Here is an 18,068-nt window from a genome sequence, read left to right as displayed (position 1 = left end):
CCCCCACCCCGCCCGACAGAGCCGGATCCAACGAAGCTTCTGAAGCTTCGTCCGATCCGGCTCTGTCGTTGGCAGCAGCGGCGTTGCTCTCTTGGCTCAGGGAAGCGCCTGCCTGCCTTCCCCGAGCCAAGAGAGCAAGTGCCGCCGCTACCACCAGTTCCCCCGGAGCCCATAGGAACGCATTAATTGACTTTTAATGCATTCCTATGGGAAACGGTGCCTCGCTAGACGAAATTTTCGTAAATAAATATTTTTCTTCTTTTCTCATAACACTAGAATGGACATCCTGATCAAGAAGGAGGAAATGTTCCCAAAGTTATGCTGAACCTATGCTGCTTTTCCTAAGAACACCAGCAGCAGACTTGGAGTCAAGAGACAGCCAATTAAGTGCATGGCACACTGGCATCACCCTAAAGTCTGCAAGCAACCATGTTGCAGCGTCAACTTCTTACAGTGGAATGTCAAGAACATGGCTTAAGCTGATCCCAGAGACCCAAAAAGACCAGAAGATCAAAAGCCATCGTTTTCTAGGAAGGAATGTGGTTTAGCCTATCAGATGTAAACAGATAAAGTGCTCCAAGATACTACTACTATTATTTGAGCTTTCAAACGTAATTCTGCCTGTAAATCTGTCCTACAAGAAAGACCATGGTCACTCACTATTCAAAGTAAAGCAAGTTTTGCCAGAAAGTAACTCAGATCTGCTATTATGAAAAGAAACTTGAATAACTAAATTCAGTATGTCCATATATTTGCTTATTTTATTTGTTCTGGTTCTAATGATTATGGAAGAAAGTCCTATAAACAAAACTGAGGTATAACCCACCATCATTACCTGAAATGCTGCTCAGCCGCCCCTCTCATGGTGTTTTGCTGCACAGATGACATATAATCATACTTCTTTACCACCATAAGGGCTAGAATTTTGCTTTTTAAAAAAGAGAAAGATGAGAACCTCCATATACTGACTTGGTGTTTGACTGCAGAATCATATTAAATATCATAGTAATAATGTACCGACTACACTTACTCCTATATTTAAGTGCTAATAAAACCTGGCAAACATACAGTACAGTATAGATGAGGCAGATAAAACAGAGTAATGATTCCTTAAATTAGCACAGATCTATAATGGTTATCTAGTCCAGCGTTTCTCAACCACTGTTCCGCGGCACACTAGTGCGGCGACGAGAAGGGCGATTTCCATTGTCACGTGCCTGGCGGCCGCCAATAAACAACACTAACCCGCCAGAAAGGAAGCCGGCCGGGTCACGACGCGGGGCGAGCGCAGCTCTCAACAGCCACCACCACGGGAGGGTGGTTTTAGACAAACTTAAAGAAGCTGGCTGGATGAGCTCAACCTGAAACTTGCTGAGCAAAGGATTGTGCTGGCAGAGAAATCAGCGGCTTGTGAAGCCTTATTACAGGAGATTGCAACCAACACAGCAATTGGCAAGTGTTTCTTACAGTCATAATTATATAGTCAATATAGGGCGGCACAGAGTTAAATTTTTTAATGGTGGTATGCCTCGTGAATTTTTTCATGGAACAAGTGTGCCTTGGCCCCAAAAAGGTTGAGAAACACTGATCTAGTCAATTCAAAGTGAGGGTGATTTGGCAAGTACCTTGCTCCATCCACTGGCATGAGCTGATGCTTCCTGTGTCCTTTCTTTATATTCCTTGTAAGTTACTGGTCTGTACAAATAAAACCAAAACACAAGATTTTAAAAAGCAAAGCAAAGGCAAAACAAGAAGGCATAACTCCCTTTTCAACAATTTCTGCACAGTCTTGAAATGGTAATAGTAACACAGAGAGAGATGTCAATTCTAGTAATATTAGATTACAGAGTTGGTGAAATGATTTGTGCAATTTTTGTTGAATCAGCTCATGCAGGCAACTGACAAAAAACTTAATACTAGAATACTACAACAGAACTCCATCAAGAGTTGCCACCTTAGTACTACTTTTATTGTCAGTGACTTCCATCGGATGGCTGCAATCAGGAGGTGCTTCCACTGCAACTGCAAGGCCCAATTTCTGTAGAGATGGCTCAGCAAGATATTTGCAGCTGAAGGGGAGAACTGGGAACCCACTTACGAGTGCGCTCCCAATTGCTATTTTCAATATCTGAATTATCCTGTGTCATAAAATGTCAGGTGATTAACAGGTGGGCAAGATCTGGGTCTGGTCTGCTGACTGGATACTAAGAGATGGTAACAATTCTTGTTTGCCCACCTACTGAGCATGTGACTGAATGCAATTATGGATGCTAAAATCTGAGAGAGAGGAAAAACTCACATTACTGTGTGTATATGTCACAATCCTATGTACACTTACCTGGAAGTAGCCCCACTAAACACTTCTAAATAAGCACAGGATCAAGCTGCTTAAACTATGTAAGAGTGATATTATCTTTAAATCACAATTAAGCTTAAGGATGTTTTAAAAGTAAACATGCAGTATGCTGATACATGGAGCAAAAATTGTGGTCACTTTGCTCTTCCACTGCTTCTGGGACCTAAGCCATGGTTTAGCATAGTGTTACCTGTGAGCCCAGACTCAAGATCTGTCTCTCTCCATGCAAACCACAGGCTGAAACCAAATACTTGTGATTTGTTTGGGAAAAACAAACCATGAACCAGGATTTGGGTACAACACTAAGCCAAAACATAGTTTAGGTCCCTGCAGTGCAGCAGCAGTGGGGAAGAAGTGAACTGGCCACTATTTTCACCCTAAAGTGACAGGTTAACCAGCTCATCCCAGGTGATTGGCAAGTTTCCATATGTAGATATATCTTTACCTCTAACATGCAGGTAGAGGACAGAAGTGAAGTTTTTAGTCCTACATAGGACTAAATTGTTATAGCACTGGCCCCATGAGATGCTACTGGATGTATTTCCTTCTGATTGACCTTTGTTTGTTGTTTTTCAACAAACAGAACACTCCATGCTTAGCAGGTTTTTTTCCTAATCCGCATTTTCCTACGTCTTTTATGAGGATGTCCTGAGCAAGGGTTAAATGCATTTATTGAGTCTAGCTTAAGAACAGCTGGTCTGTTACATCTGTCCACTGTACTCAGTACACGAGACCTGGAAACCTTCATATCACCATGTTTACAATATAAATGACTTACAGTTTCAATAGAAGACTATACTGTATTGCAAATTTTGATAGCATCTACATGTAGGACAATAAAATAACTTTCCCACATCATTTGGTATAGATTTTTATTAATCTTCTAGATAATTAAATTTACCAAATACAGAAGCTTCCACTTGTGCTGCAATTTCTTAACTCAAAGATCTTAAAATGAATCAAAGCATCAGTAATGAGCTGCATGTGTAGAACAGCCATCAGAAATCTAGCTCCAGAGACAGGTTTTCACTCACTAGTAGTAACCAAGAACAAACCTTGGTTACAACCCCCAGTTTGTTTTGAGAGAAACAAACCACAAGCCCAGGTTCAGACATCACAAGCTGCCAGACTCTGGCTCATTTCACAGCAGTATGTGCATTATAGTTATTTGGGAGCGAATCCTAGCTAAAAAGCAAAGTATAAACATAATAAAATAAACAGTGACCTGGGAGTTAGGCATTTTGATCCTTTTCACAATTGTTTCCTAATCTTTGAGATTTCCTTCTACAGTATCTCAATACTGCACATATAAGGCAATGTATAATTAAGAATATATAACCCATCCATTCAAAATACCATCTAAAAGACAACCTAACACAAATTACAGTTAAAGGCACAACTCCCAAATCAGCACATTTCAACAAATTGCTCTAATGAAATGAAACACTTTCAGCTAACAACAAAAACTTTATATTAAAGGCATCAGCTTGATCTTGGGAGGGAGATGTAAAAAAAGTATTAAATAGGGACTGTTGCAAAAAAAATAAAAATCCCCATGCTGAAAACAAAAGCTTTTATACAACTTCAATCGAAGTCTCCATCTTTCTCCAAGCTATTGGGAACCACGTGTAGGACATCTGTGGAAGTAGGGATGCATATAGCAAAAGCTATGCAATATAATAATTTCATAATAATTTAATATTTATACCCCACCAATCTGGCTGGGTTTCCCCAGCCACTCCTTGCATGCTGAGTAAAGGTGGTTGGGAGACAGAAGTTCATGGCAGGTCTCCCTTCTCTAAGAGGAAGAGTCAGAGGAGGTGTTAAAGGAATTTAGATGAGGAAAAATATATTTATTGTTAATAATAATTCAATGGGGAATACAACAGAATGGGCTGAGAGAGAAAAACTATTAGCATAAATAAGTGAAGGTAGTAAAAAGGACCAGGAAGGAGGGATGAAAACAGCTGGCAGGTTTCAGAGCGGGGGAAGGATAAGATCTAACAAGGAGAAATGACAAGATGGATAAAAATACTATAGAGACACATGCAAGGGTGGGAGAGGAAAATATAAAGGAAAAAAGCCTTCTCCACGTAGAACCTCTGGATCAGCAAATTCTTCCTAAATTGGGGGTCTGTCACAATACCTCAAGATCAAACATCTGTACTTAAGCTTGAGGAAAGCTGAGCTGTGGAAATCCTTGCCACAAGAAAAATACAGTGGCAAAGAATTTTGTAATTTCCAAATATGTATTAGATATCAGTAGAAAGTGATGCCAGTAATTGCCCGCTGATTATGCCAAACTCTGCCTCCATCTATCACCATGTTGTGACTGGCTCTGCCTCTGCACCATCTTTTTTGACTGGTGGGGCTCAGTAATTTTCACCCATGTTAAGTGAGCCCTGTGGGGGAGAAAGTTGAGAACCCCTGATTTAGGCAAAGCAATCTTAAAGTGTTCCTATGATTTTCTGTATCTTAACTTAAAATGAACAAAGACTGGTACTAGTAGAGATGTGTAATGAAGTCAAATTTGTACCAAATGTTTGTGACAGTTTTAGAAAAATTATCATTCAAGGAACTGCTTGTATACAGTATCTCAGTACCTTTCAATATTGACTTTTGTAAGAACGCCTTATAAATACTGGCAAAAAGCTCTAATGTTTCCCCTTTTTGCTCTAAAACTGCATTTCTGAATGGTTACGACTGTCTACGCAAGGAGAACTGTCATAAATAAATATGTGATAGTTTGTATTATTAACATGAGTGGTAGCAACCTTCAGATCAGGCATAGTAGAATATATATAATTTTCTACTGTATTGTGTTTTATTTTCAAACTATGAAAAAAGTTGCTTTTCAGAACTTGCCACTACATGCAGCAGAGTGAGGTAAAAAGTGTTGGCTGTAATCAATATGGCAAAATCCTATTCAGCTTTACAAGAGACAGGAACTGCCAAATTTATTAAGCTATTGTGGAATCAAATACCTTATCTCTCTGATACTTGTATTACTAACATAATCAAATGTCAGTACTTTTGTTTTATAATATACCAGCTCTACATATTCATTTGGAATAATTCAGCGAAATGACCTACTCCCTATCTCATGTCAACATTGAGGGTCTACCCTGCTATATGAAAAAAAGCAGACTGACTTACATGAAACACGTGTCTGTGCTACCTCAACGCAATTTCTCTATTACTTCCTACTTGTCCCTCTTATTAAAGGCCAGAAACGCTCCCACTATGAGAATGGGGAAGTAGTTCCAATAGCAGAAGTGCACCCAATATATGTTTGGCAACATCTGGGGTACCTAAAATATAGAGATATCAGTATTAGCCCCATGGCATTGTAGTACAGCATCCAGATTTTAAACACTTAGGAGGAAGGACTCTACCCTGACTACTGTCTAATAAGGAAAACATTTGGGCATTTAAAGCTATCAGAATAAGCAGTGACTTTGAAGGAAGTTGTTTTCATTGTAGTGTATTGATGTTCATAAGTTTAAATGATGGGGAATTGTTAGCTCACTTCCTATCAAGTACATAATTAAGGAAGGAAAGTGAATCAGGTTTAGAAATAGTTGTGCCAAAATATAGTCACATAATCAATACTACTGCATTTGTGAGAATTTTAAGAGCAAGTACCTTCCCTGCTGAGCAAAGCAAATGAGAACTCACTTGCTAAGTAGGGTCTCTAATGCCTTTTGAATAGGTTCTTTCAATTCTTGGAATACTTTCTCTCCCAGATGAGCTAAGCAATCTTCTATTGAAGTCTCTGGATTGGCAGGACTGAATACTGGAGATGTGTGGCAGTCAAAGCCTGTGCTGGTAAAAGCTGAAATAAAAAGAGAGAGATTTCATACTGTTAGTGAGACTGAAATAGTAAGTCATACTTGGAGCAGATCCACTGAAATCAATTGACTAACTTAATCAGTCATGACTAACTTAAGTCAACTGATTTCACTAGATCTACTCCAAATATGACATAGCTGGTTAAGAACATAAGAGTTTGCTGCATCAGGCCAATTGCCCATCTAGTCCAGCATCCTGTTCTCAGAGTGGCCAACTAAATGCCTGTGTGAAAACTAAAAGCAGAATTCCAGAAACAAAAGCACTCTTTCCCCTCTGTTTTTCAGCAATTGGTAACTAGTACAATCTTACATAAAAGGGACGCAGGTGGCACTGTGGGTTAAAGTGCAAGCAGGTAAATAGCTACAGCAGGAAAGTAAATGGTGTTTCCGTGTATTTTGAACTGAGTATTTTTGTGTATTTTTGTGTATGTTCAAACTGTGTAGTTTGAACTGTGTATTTATTACATTGGGGTATAATACATCTTTCTGAAGAACATGCACTAATCTTTTCACTTACGGTTTGAAATGTGTATTACATTGGTTTATAATACATAATTCTCAAAAACGTGAATATTCCCTCTGAAAATATGGCTGTAGGAAACTTATAATTCTTGAACATAACAACATAAGCAACCAAGAAAGGAAGTCCACCAACTTGCACAGACCTTCCACAATTTCTTCATCAAGACGTTTCAATTCCTCCTCAATTTCTGCTTTAAGTTTCTCCAGGACTTCCTTATCTAAAGCTTGAGAGACTGCAGATGGATCAGTCACTGAAACAAGCAAAAAAGTTCAGCTATAAAGGTAGATTCTTAGGACATGCATATAATGGCAGAAGAGCAACAAATATTCATCAATTACAAACACTTACACTTCTATCAAAGCAAAAGAACTCCAGTTCACCAAAAAAAATAAGCAGAAATTAGTGTTTATGGCATAAGAGCATCCAGGTCAATTTCTCACACAACCAATCATTTCTAGTGAGGAAAAAACTCCCTAAGAAAAATAAACAAGGTTGCAATCCCATGTGCATTTAGCTAAGGCCCCCTCAGCATGGCAAATGACAAGGGATGACAGAGTTGTGTTCAATGGGACTTACTTCTAAGTAGACATGTATATTACAGTGCTATAAATTTGTATTTATGAAAGTAAGTGGAAGAAATTTAATGAAGAAAATGACTTTTCCCAACAAATATATGACATGCCAAATTGATGAAGTTGTAATCTCCCCAGCAGTATAAATTGCTGAAAGGAGAAACATCCAAACATTAGTGATCCAGCTCATTACAAAACGTTAACAGTCTCCTTGAAATGTAAGAATCTACTTTGTTCTAAACAGTAAAATCTGTTGGAAGAAAGTTGCCTTCTAATTCTGGAAATGTTTTCCTATACTTAGTGGCCTTGTTTGCATTTAACTATAGTTTAAACATTAATTTGTGTCCCCCACCATGCAGGTCCCCACATGACTCCCCCCCACACCACATGATGCCTGCATGGCTCAAACAAGCCATAGTATGGTTTGATATAGGAATAAAACCTAGACCATGGTCTGTTTCAAACAAACTACAAGAAGTAAGCCAGAAATAAACCAAAGTTACCACATGGTTTGCTTGAAGAAATTATCAAAGCAAGGTTTAAGATAAACTGTGGCTTATTTTAATGTCCACACCATGCAAAAATGTTTGCAGTCCATTTGTTTAATTATTTCAGAACTCCACTTTAAGTTAATACTGTACATGAAAAATGTTTTTTTTTTCATTTTTATGGATCCTGGAATTTTTGCTACTAGACTCACAAAACAAATAGTTTAATCGGACAAATAAAACTGTATGCACTCCCTCCCTCTTCACTAGAGAAATCCAAATACAGTACTTAAGTGTCTTTATTTGAAAACCATATTCTTCTAATAGATTTTAATATTGATATTACGGAATTTAGACGGCCTCTAATGGGCTTCTCTTCCCATTTCCAGAAATGATTTTGTGGAATGTGACAGGAGAAGTAGTATAGCACACACATGCTACCACAGGGACAGATTCACTTGCTCAGTTTATAAGCCAAGAGTCAACCAAACTGACAAATTATGTGATGCTTAAGAGGCAACCTTCCAGGACAACACATCCTGGGTAGAACCCTTCTCCCCGCTCCTGTAAGTATATCATGTCAATATATTTGTCTTTCAAGAAGATATACATTTCCCCCTGCAAATGGAGGTTTTCTAACAGCCACATCTCATATTACCCACTTGAATTTTTTTATTCCATTAACTCTTTTTGCCCCAGTTTTAGAAATGTTACTACCCTCTTCCTACAAAAATGAAGATAGAAAGCTGATAAATAAAAATTGCTGACTGCTCTCCAGGGCACTTAATTAGTTGCTGCTAGGGAGAGAAACTTGGTTCCAACTCAAACAGTGATAGCAGTGGCAAGAGCAGTAAGTAGAATCAATTCTATTCCCCTTTAAGTTATACCACACTTATCTGATCACATCAACTCGCAATTCCTGCTGTACTTGCACAAACAATGTATGAAAAAGCATAAAAATCCCCGTGAACAACCACCAAAATGTCCTGTGTCCAAATAATGATATAGGATGGGATGAAACAAGAAATGATTCCTAGGTGTTGTTAGTGATGTGCCTCTGGAATTCTGACCAAGAGGTAACTAGGCTTCCATCAGAAGTAACACAACTATAAAATCACATTGAAGAAAGAGTTTTGTCTGGAAAGCAGAGAAATTTACTTTGACGGTTTAACTAGTTGTATAATACCTCCCTTCAGGAAAGACTGAATAACAGTTACATAAAGAAAACCCAAATCTAGACTTCTCAGTTAAGGCTTGCCCTGCCCAAATGAGAAGGCCTCCATTGAGAAGAGCACCTGCTTCCCACAGAACTTGAGTGATGGTGATCTCACATGGCAAGCTGTCATACTTGATAAGAAACCATGCTGAAAAAATGACAAGAAATTACAATCCTTTCAAGTACACAGGAGTACTATTTAGATACCTATTGTTGTATCCTCAGTGCTTTCACATTCAACCATTCAGTATTGCTAATGATTTTTTTAAAAAAAACCACTAATCAGAGGCTCTAAAGGAGACAACACAGCAAATATTAACTGATTTTGATACTGACTTGACAGACAACCACAGGAAACCTGTCTAATTTCAGACACTATTTAACTAGGTTATTCATAAGTAGAAAAGTAGTTTTATCATTCTCTTTATTTCCACAGCTCTTTGTAAATAATCAGAAGAAAACAATTTAAATGAATGCCCCTTCCAGAGAAACAAAGCATAATTTATTGTTCACAAGTGATGACCTCTGGCTGGTCCAAAAGCAACATTGCCAGACTGTACAGGAAGCAAAATTCAGCTGTACTTTGTGGGCAGTGAAGGGAAGACACTGATGGTTTCTCAGAACAGTTCTCCTAAGCTCCACGGACTGCAAATTACTGTATTCTTGCTATTAGTGGTTCTGACAAGTACATTACAGGAAGGTATCTCAGCAGTAATCTGTAAAACAATGTGCCCCATTTCAACGGTATACAGTACTGTGAATAAAGCACAAAAGAGAATCATTTCCCTCTTATAGGATGGTAGTGCATACTGATGTAAATTTTAAAAAATTCTTTACTATTATTCCAATTCTTTATTGGAATAATACTGAATTTCCAGTGGTAATACAAAACCACTTAATAGAACTGGGGAGTTCAAAACAAATGCGACTACAATCAAGAACCCTAAACTGGATCCAGATTGAGACAAGATGTTGATGATTGGAGATCTAGGGAACACTGGCTTTTGCCAGACTACACCAGCCCAAATCACACACTGCATCTGAAGAATCAGGTTCACAATTTGATAGCACAGTACTCCTAAAATCATATTGCCTTGCTCCCCTATGACTTTGTCAAAAAATCAAAGCTGATGCCAAAATGAATGAGTGTTTTGAGAGGCAACTGAAACAATGGGGGGAGGGGGGGAACTGGCTGTAAGGCGGATGTAATCAGTGCTGTATACAAACATTAGTACAGTGGAACCTCAGTTGTTGAACGTAATCTGTTCCGGAAGACCATTCGACTTCCGAAACGTTAGAAAACCGAGGCTCAATGGGCTGTCGGAGAATTCAATTGAAAAAATAGAGAAACGTGCAGCCATTTGACTTCCGAGGTGCATTCGAAAGCAGAAACATTCATTTCCAGGTTTTTGGCGTTTGGCTTCTGAAACATTCAGCAGCCGAGATGTTTGAAAACTGAGGTTTGACTGTATTTGTAAAAGGTTAGAGAGGGAAAATATATTTTATCAAATTGAAGATGCAGAAAATCAACACCTGAACACTGAACTGGCAATGTTATAGTTACCTCAGAGAAACCTACGTACTTATGTTTCAATTGCAGCCATGTCTTTGTGGCGCTGACTAGGGTAAACCTACTGTTCAAGCTGTTGTTTTCCCCCACTGAATCAAAAATGCCCTGAGAATTTTATTACAGTAGAATGCAAATACCAACAAGACATAAGCGATAACTGAGGCAGCAGGTAAGCAACAAGCTCTCTGTGCTGCTTCTGCCAATGTTTGTGGACAGTTAATGGTAGAAGTTCTTCCAGCCTCAAAAAATACACATAGATCTCCTACACACAGAACTTGGGGACACAACTCAGAGAAAAAGAGAAAAGAGAGAGGGTAGGCAATGACTTTATTCTGCTGGCCTACTCGTTCATAAATTGGCAGGCAAGCATATGTTACCATAAACCTCCTAAGTTTTAAACCTTAATTAAAATATTGCACAGAATGATATAAAAAGTGAACCAACTGACAAATAAAGAGCAAATAGATGCAAGTTTTTTTTGGGGGGGGGGAATACTGAAATTATCCTAACATTTATATAGGAATCACATTCCATTGAAAAAGTTATAATATCAAGAGTTTTCACACAGAAGTAATAGGTCAATTATATAGTAGTGTATATAAAAAGCTAATAATTGGGACAAAGTTGGGAAAAGCTCTGGAAATTATTTTCCAGAGCAAAGTAGTAGCTAAAAATATACTAAGTTTAGTATTACTTGAAAATAAATTACTTGTATAATTTATTTTCTATTGTTAAAAGCCAATTCTTGCTTTTACTGCAACTCACTTGATAAGTTAGGTGTGACCTATGCACTTAACTACACTTATTTTGAGGATCAAAGACCAGTCTGAATGCGCATGAATTGTCTTATACTAATCAGATTATTCAGAAAAGTTGAATACACTGAAATAAAAACAATATCATTTAATAACTTAAAAACTGGTGTAAAAACTGTGTTATTCATTATTCTCCGGAGCATGTTGTGTTTTGGGTGTGTTATTTTATCTTTTGACACACAAAAAACCCTTCATGTGCATTCACATTTTGAAATATTAAAAATACATAATACCAAATTGTATACAATTGTATACAAGAGTATTATATACAAAAGTAGAATGAAGGCATTACCTTGAGTTGGCAGAGAGAGCTGCTCCTGAGGTTTTTCTTGTGACAAGAGACCCAAATAGCTGAGGACAACATATTTTGTTTCATAGTGAAAACCTACAGGCACAGTAGTAGAAGATGCCATTTGGTTGGCTTCCAATGCCCCACAGGATTATGAGCTATGTAATTTTCTCTGTTTGAGATCTGGAAAATGAAGAATCAAAATGAAAAAACGTAATTAGAATCATATTCAGATTATGTACACACATGCAAGATAGAAAAAATACAAAATGCAATTGTGCCAGAACTTATTAGCCCTGGCCAGACAGAGCATCATTTGAGAGGGTACATAGGTGGCAGGTTAAATCCGTATCTCTTCCTCCCATTGAAAGTAGCCCATTGGCAAGTTGCTTTTCAAACTTCCCTATGGTATGTCAAACAACAGTAGCACAAACTACAGAAACATGTTGCAGGCGAAATATATACGTATTCTACTTCTTCCCCAGAGAGAAAGAAGAGCAAGATCCAGAAAACCGCTACATAACCATACTGTATTCAAAATTACTAAGGTTCAGAAATAATCATATCAGTAGTTCTTTTGAAAGTTTATGCACACTTCTGCAGGTTTATTTGATCGTTGTTGTTTAGTTGTGTCCAACTCTTCGTGACCCCATGGACCATAGCACGCCAGGCACTCCTGTCTTGCACTGCCTCCCGCAGTTTGGTCAAACTCATGTTGGTAGCTTCGAGAACACTGTCCAACCATCTCGTCCTCTGTCGTCCTTGTGCCCTCAATCTTTCCCAACATCAGGGTCTTTTCCAGGGAGTCCTCTTCTCATGAGGTGGCCAAAGTATTTAAGCCTCAGCTTCAGGATCTGTCCTTCCAGTGAGTACTCAGGGCTGATTTCCTTCAGAATGGATAGGTTTGATCTTCTTGCAGTCCATGGGACTCTCAAGAGTCTCCTCCAGCACCATAATTCAAAAGCATCGATTTGATTTAGATTGTATCTTACTGGCCCAGTGGTTTTTCCTACTTTCTTCAGTTTAAGCTGGAATTTTGCTATAAGAGGCTGATGATCTGAGCCACAGTCAGCTCCAGGTCTTATTTTTGCTGACTGTATAGAGCTTCTCCATCTTTGGCTACAGAGAATATAATCCAATCTGATTTCGATGCTGCCCATTTGGTGATATCCATGTGTAGAGTCGTCTCTTGTGTTGTTGGAAAAGAGTGTTTCTGATTACCAGCTTGTTCTCTTGACAGAACTCTATTAGCCTTTGCCCTGCTTCGTTTTGAACTCCAAGGCCAAACTTGCCAGTTGTTCTTTTATCTCTTGATTCCCTACTTTAGCATTCCAATCCCCTGTAATGAGAAGAACATCCTTCTTTGGTGTCATTTCTAGAAGGTGTTGTAAGTCTTCATAGAATTGGTCAATTTCAGTTTCTTCAGCACCGGTAGTTGGGGCATAAACTTGGATTACTGTGATGTTAAAAGGTCTGCCTTGGATTCGTATCGAGATCATTCTTGAGATTGCATCCCAGTACAGCTTTTGCCACTCTTTTGTTGACTATGAGGGTCACTCCATTTCTTCTACGGGATTCTTGCCCACAGTAGTAGATATGATAGTCATCCGAACTGAATTCACCCATTCCCTTCCATTTTAGTTCACTGATGCCCAGGATGTCAATATTTATTCTTGCCATCTCATTTTTTTGCCATATCCAGCTTACCTTCATCCATGTTTCTTACATTCCAGGTTCCTATGCAATATTTTTCTTTACAGCATTGGACTTTCCTTTCGTTTCCAGGCATATCCGCAACTGACGACCTTTCGGCTTTGGCCAAGCTGCTTCATCAGCTCTGAATCTACTTGTACTTGTCCTCCGCTCTTCCTCAGTAGCATGTTGGACGCCTTCCGACCTGAGGGGCTCATCTTCCAGTGTCATAACTTTTATAGGCCTGTTGTCTTTGCCTATGGAGTTTTCTTAGCAGGGATACTGAAGTGGCTTGCCAGTTTCTTCTCCAGGTGGATCACGTTTAGTCAAAACTCTCCACTATGACCTGTATGGCATAGCTCATAGCTGAGTTATTCAAGCCTCTTCGCCACGACAAGGCATTGATCCATGAAGGGGTATTTGATCGTAGCAGAACTGAATTAATTCTGGTTGATTTCCCACAATGTCCTTAATTCAGTGACACTACTTTGGACTCACTGAGGGAAATTTAAATAGTAGCTCCCAGACCTTTTTCTTTAAAAGAGATGTTTCAGAATTCAATGACAAATTAAAATGTGGCTTCCCTCTTTTGTCTCCCCCCCCCAATAATATTTATTCATTTTATAAAAATAAAGAAAAAATACAAAATACAAAATACAAAAAAGCAACAAAGAAAAGAGAAAAGAGAAATCTAACAATAACAACAATCTTTCATTTTACTTAACATTGTAGACTTCCTCAATTCCCCTCTCACTGGGTCCATTTTTTAATCCATCTTGAGCAATTTTCATATTATATCTTAAATCATTTTCCATTTATTTAACATTTTCTTCTTCATTTTCTCTCAATTATTCCTAATCTATAAACATCAATTATCCTTTACCTATAATCTTCAATGATTCCTAACCTATAATTAATTTCCCAACCATCTATCTTCTATCCTCTTTTGTCATGTCAAACGTTTTCAGAGACAGTATGTGAAAACAATTGTTCAGATGCAGTCATCACTGCCATATCTTGTAGCGTAAAATCTAACAGATATAATTCATTCAGCCTCTCTGTAAGTACAGTGGTACCTCAACTTACGAAGACGATCCGTTCCGCGGCCGTCTTTGTAAGTTGAGGTTTTCAGATGTCGAAGCTCCGCTAGTGCGCATCCACGAAGCACGAATTTCGTGCTTCTGTGCATGCGCAGACCGCGCATGCTGGGCACGCGCGACAAAAAGACTTCTGGGGTTGTCGACTTCGGAAGTCGAAGCGTTCTGATGTCGAGGTATGACTGTACTGTAAAAGGTAAAGCTATTTATTGGGCAGCATCAGTTTCTAACCTTTAGAATTAATTCATTTTTGTAAGTAGAACACTATCACTTTTAGACAACTCTCCAGGAAGCCTCACCTCTTTCATATTATTTAGTACTAGTGTATTTCAGCCCGTTCAGTAAACGGGCGCTAGCCGGGCGGGAACAGAGGGGAAGCCCTGAGGAGAAGGAAGAGGCCTCTGCCGCCGGCTCCCGCAGCGCGGCTGCTGGCAACAACAGAGAGCGCTGCAGCGCCGGCGGCCCCGCCAGGAAGCCCGGGGCGGAAGCAGCCGTACTCTCTCCCAGCTCCTGCCGAGCTCCCAAGGAGCGCGGCAGCGTCGGCGGTGCACCTGGGGGATGGAGGGAGGGCGAGGGCAGGTGTCCAGGAGCGCGGCCGCTGGCAGCAACAGAGAGCGCCGCAGCGCCGTCGGCCCCGCCAGCAAGTCCGGGGCGGAAGCAGCCGCGCCCCGGGCTTGCTGGTGGGGCCGACGGCGCTGCGGCACTCTCTGTTGCTGCCAGCGGCCGCGCTCCATTGTATGCTTGTCCCGCAGCCGCCAGGCGTGCCATCGCCGCCGCCGCGATCCTTAGCGATCCTTGGTGGGGGAAGCATGCAGTCGGTGGGAGGTGGAAGAAGAAGAGGACGACGACGACGGGGGAAGTATGGAGGATGGGGGGAGGGAGGGAGGACTGCAGTCCCCGAGGCTCCGTTCGCAACCAGGCCCTTTTGTAGGAAGCGGACGTCCCTGTCCACACGCTTCCGCGGCTTTCAGCGCTCTCTCTGCCCTCTCATGAAAGGTAGCCCTGAGGGCTGGGAAGGGAGGGAGAAGCTCGAGCGGATCCGGCCGCCGCCTGCACCTGAGCCGGGTGGCAATGCGAGAGGGGAGTGTGAGGGCGAGCGGCGGTTGGCAGAGGGGGGGGGAGAGCGCGCATGTGTGTGCGTCCTGTCTCTCCGTCCAATCCCTGTGTCTCTGGGGTACATGCGCAGTACCCCAGGGACACACGGGACAACTGGACGCAGGGACAACTTGGACATTATTATATAGGATATCTGCTATTGCAGGCTATTTCCCATGTCTGAAGCCCTTGCTGCGTAATTTTTTAATAGCTATGAATCATGTTAAAAATAGCAAGGAAAAGATTTGAAAAAAAAACAATATTATTGTAGTTATGAAACAAATGTAACACCTTTTGTGACAAAATGCTGTCAACTCCTACTGTATGCACCACTATAATACTACTTCTGGGATGGAAGAACAGAATTACAGTACAGTAGATGTGGCAACACTTGCCAATGGGCTACTTTCAGTGGGAGGAGGAGATAAGAATGTAGTCTGCCACCTATGTGCCCTCTCAAATGTTGCTCTGGCCAGGGCTGATCAGAAAACTGAAATGTAGTAAAACACAGTCAGTGTATATTCTGCACAGTGCAGGAGAAAACCATAATGTTCAAAACAAGTTAATATACCCTTGAATTGGAAGAAGCATAACCACATAAAATGTGTTTCTGGTACCTAAGAATTTGCAAGAGCCACAATAGGGTAGTATCTGAAATAGAATCAACTAAAATGTAATGAAGTAGTGACACTTCTGACATTTTAAATCCAAATAAAGATATTTTTCAACTGTGGCTTTTGGATTTCTGCTAAAAGATCAACAGGTATATATGGTTTTAATAAGAATTTGCATTATATGTTCAGCCCTGACCTTAGACAAAGCAATTAAAATTGCTACCTCCCCCTTTCAACCATGGAATCCATTCCAAGATAACTAAGCAAAATCCATTCCAAGTTGTTGTTGTTGTTTAGTCGTTTAGTCGTGTCCGACTCTTCGTGACCCCATGGACCAGAGCACGCCAGGCACTCCTGTCTTGCACTGCCTCCCGCAGTTTGGTCAAACTCATGTTCGTAGCTTCGAGAACACTGTCCAACCATCTTGTCCTCTGACGTCCCCTTCTCCTAGTGCCCTCAATCTTTCCCAACATCAGGGTCTTTTCCAAGGATTCTTCTCTTCTCATGAGGTGGCCAAAGTATTGGAGCCTCAGCTTCACGATCTGTCCTTCCAGGGAGCACTCAGGGCTGATTTCCTTAAGAATGGATAGGTTTGATCTTCTTGCAGTCCATGGGACTCTCAAGAGTCTCCTCCAGCACCACAATTCAAAAGCATCAATTCTTCGGCGATCAGCCTTCTTTATGGTCCAGCTCTCACTTCCATACATCACTACTGGAAAAACCATAGCTTTAACTATACGGACCTTTGTTGGCAAGGTGCTGTCTCTGCTTTTTAAGATGCTGTCTAGGTTTGTCATTGCTTTTCTCCCAAGAAGCAGGCGTCCTTTAATTTCGTGACTGCTGTCACCATCTGCAGTGATCAAGGAGCCCAAGAAGGTGAAATCTCTCACTGCCTCCATTTCTTCCCCTTCTATTTGCCAGGAGGTGCTGGGACCAGTGGCCATGATCTTGGTTTTTTTGATGTTGAGCTTCAGACCATATTTTGCGCTCTCCTCTTTCACCCTCATTAAAAGGTTCTTTAATTCCTCCTCGCTTTCTGCCATCAAGGTTGTGTCATCTGCATATCTGAGGTTGTTGATATTTCTTCCGGCAATCTTAATTCCGGCTAGGGATTCATCTAGTGAATTAGTTAACTAAGCAAAATTTACAATATATAAGTGAATTTATGGGCAGCATCTCCTTGCACACCACATCAAACACTACAATATTTCATTATCCATTTGACTTTGAGCTGCTGGGAAAAATCGAGTCAGTCAGATGGATATCTCCAGATGCCTCGAGTGATCCTAATCCACAAATGGATTACTGGTACATATCAATTATACAGAAAAGCAATGGTTAACAATGAATAAACAGTTATAATCCTCTTATAAAAAAGGGTTTTGCTATGTTTGCACTTATCACAAAAATATTTCCACCCCAAAGGAGTAACCATGTTAGTCTGTGATAGCAAAATCAACTAAGAGTCTTGTGGCATCTTAAAGACTAGCCAATTTATGAAGGCATAAGCTTTCATAGGCTACAGTTCACTCCATCAGATGCATGGAATGTTTTTCCAAGTTGGCAGGTATAATAAACATGGGTGTACTTGCTAACTTGGGATAGCATTCCATTCACCTGATGAAGTGGACTGTAGTTCCCAAAAGCTTATATCATAAACAAGTTTGTTGGTCTTTAAAGAGCCACAAGACTTTATTGTTTCATAAGAATTACGGTAAATCTGCCATGAAACTCACTGAATAATCTTCAGCCAGTCTGTCTCTCAGACTGACCCACTGCACAGGATTGTTGTATGGATTTTAAAAAGAGGAGAACCATGTATGCCACTTAGGCTCCTTGGAAGAAAGGTGGAACACAAATGTAATAAAAAAATTTTTTTATAAATATATA

At 40.2% G+C, this 18,068-nt stretch overlaps 1 protein-coding gene across 5 annotated transcripts in view; it reads right to left on the bottom strand.

Moving 5' to 3' along the window:
* BCL2L13 (BCL2 like 13) overlaps positions 1–18,068 on the bottom strand; it is a 41,053-nt gene that overhangs the window by 19,008 nt on the left and 3,977 nt on the right. For 3 of the 5 annotated variants that reach the window (XM_035127151.3, XM_035127154.3, XM_035127153.3), the window contains exons 2-5: positions 11,684–11,863; positions 6,873–6,980; positions 6,035–6,191; positions 1,626–1,695 (exon numbers count right to left, since the gene is read on the bottom strand). In XM_035127151.3, coding sequence (XP_034983042.3) covers positions 1,626–1,695; positions 6,035–6,191; positions 6,873–6,980; positions 11,684–11,804 — 456 coding nt within the window. In that variant the 5' untranslated portion in view covers positions 11,805–11,863. Of the gene's footprint in view, positions 1–1,625; positions 1,696–6,034; positions 6,192–6,872; positions 6,981–11,683; positions 11,864–17,914; positions 17,933–18,068 lie in introns of those variants that run through there. The other 2 variants (XM_088676882.1, XM_060280007.2) reach the window with 2 other exon arrangements.

The sequence above is a fragment of the Zootoca vivipara genome, chromosome 9 (assembly GCF_965207765.1).
Source record: "Zootoca vivipara chromosome 9, rZooViv2.hap1.1, whole genome shotgun sequence".
NCBI classification, from domain to species: Eukaryota; Metazoa; Chordata; class Lepidosauria; order Squamata; family Lacertidae; genus Zootoca; species Zootoca vivipara.
The sequence above is the reverse complement of the archived record's forward strand: the minus strand, read 5'-3'. Positions and strand labels throughout refer to the sequence as shown.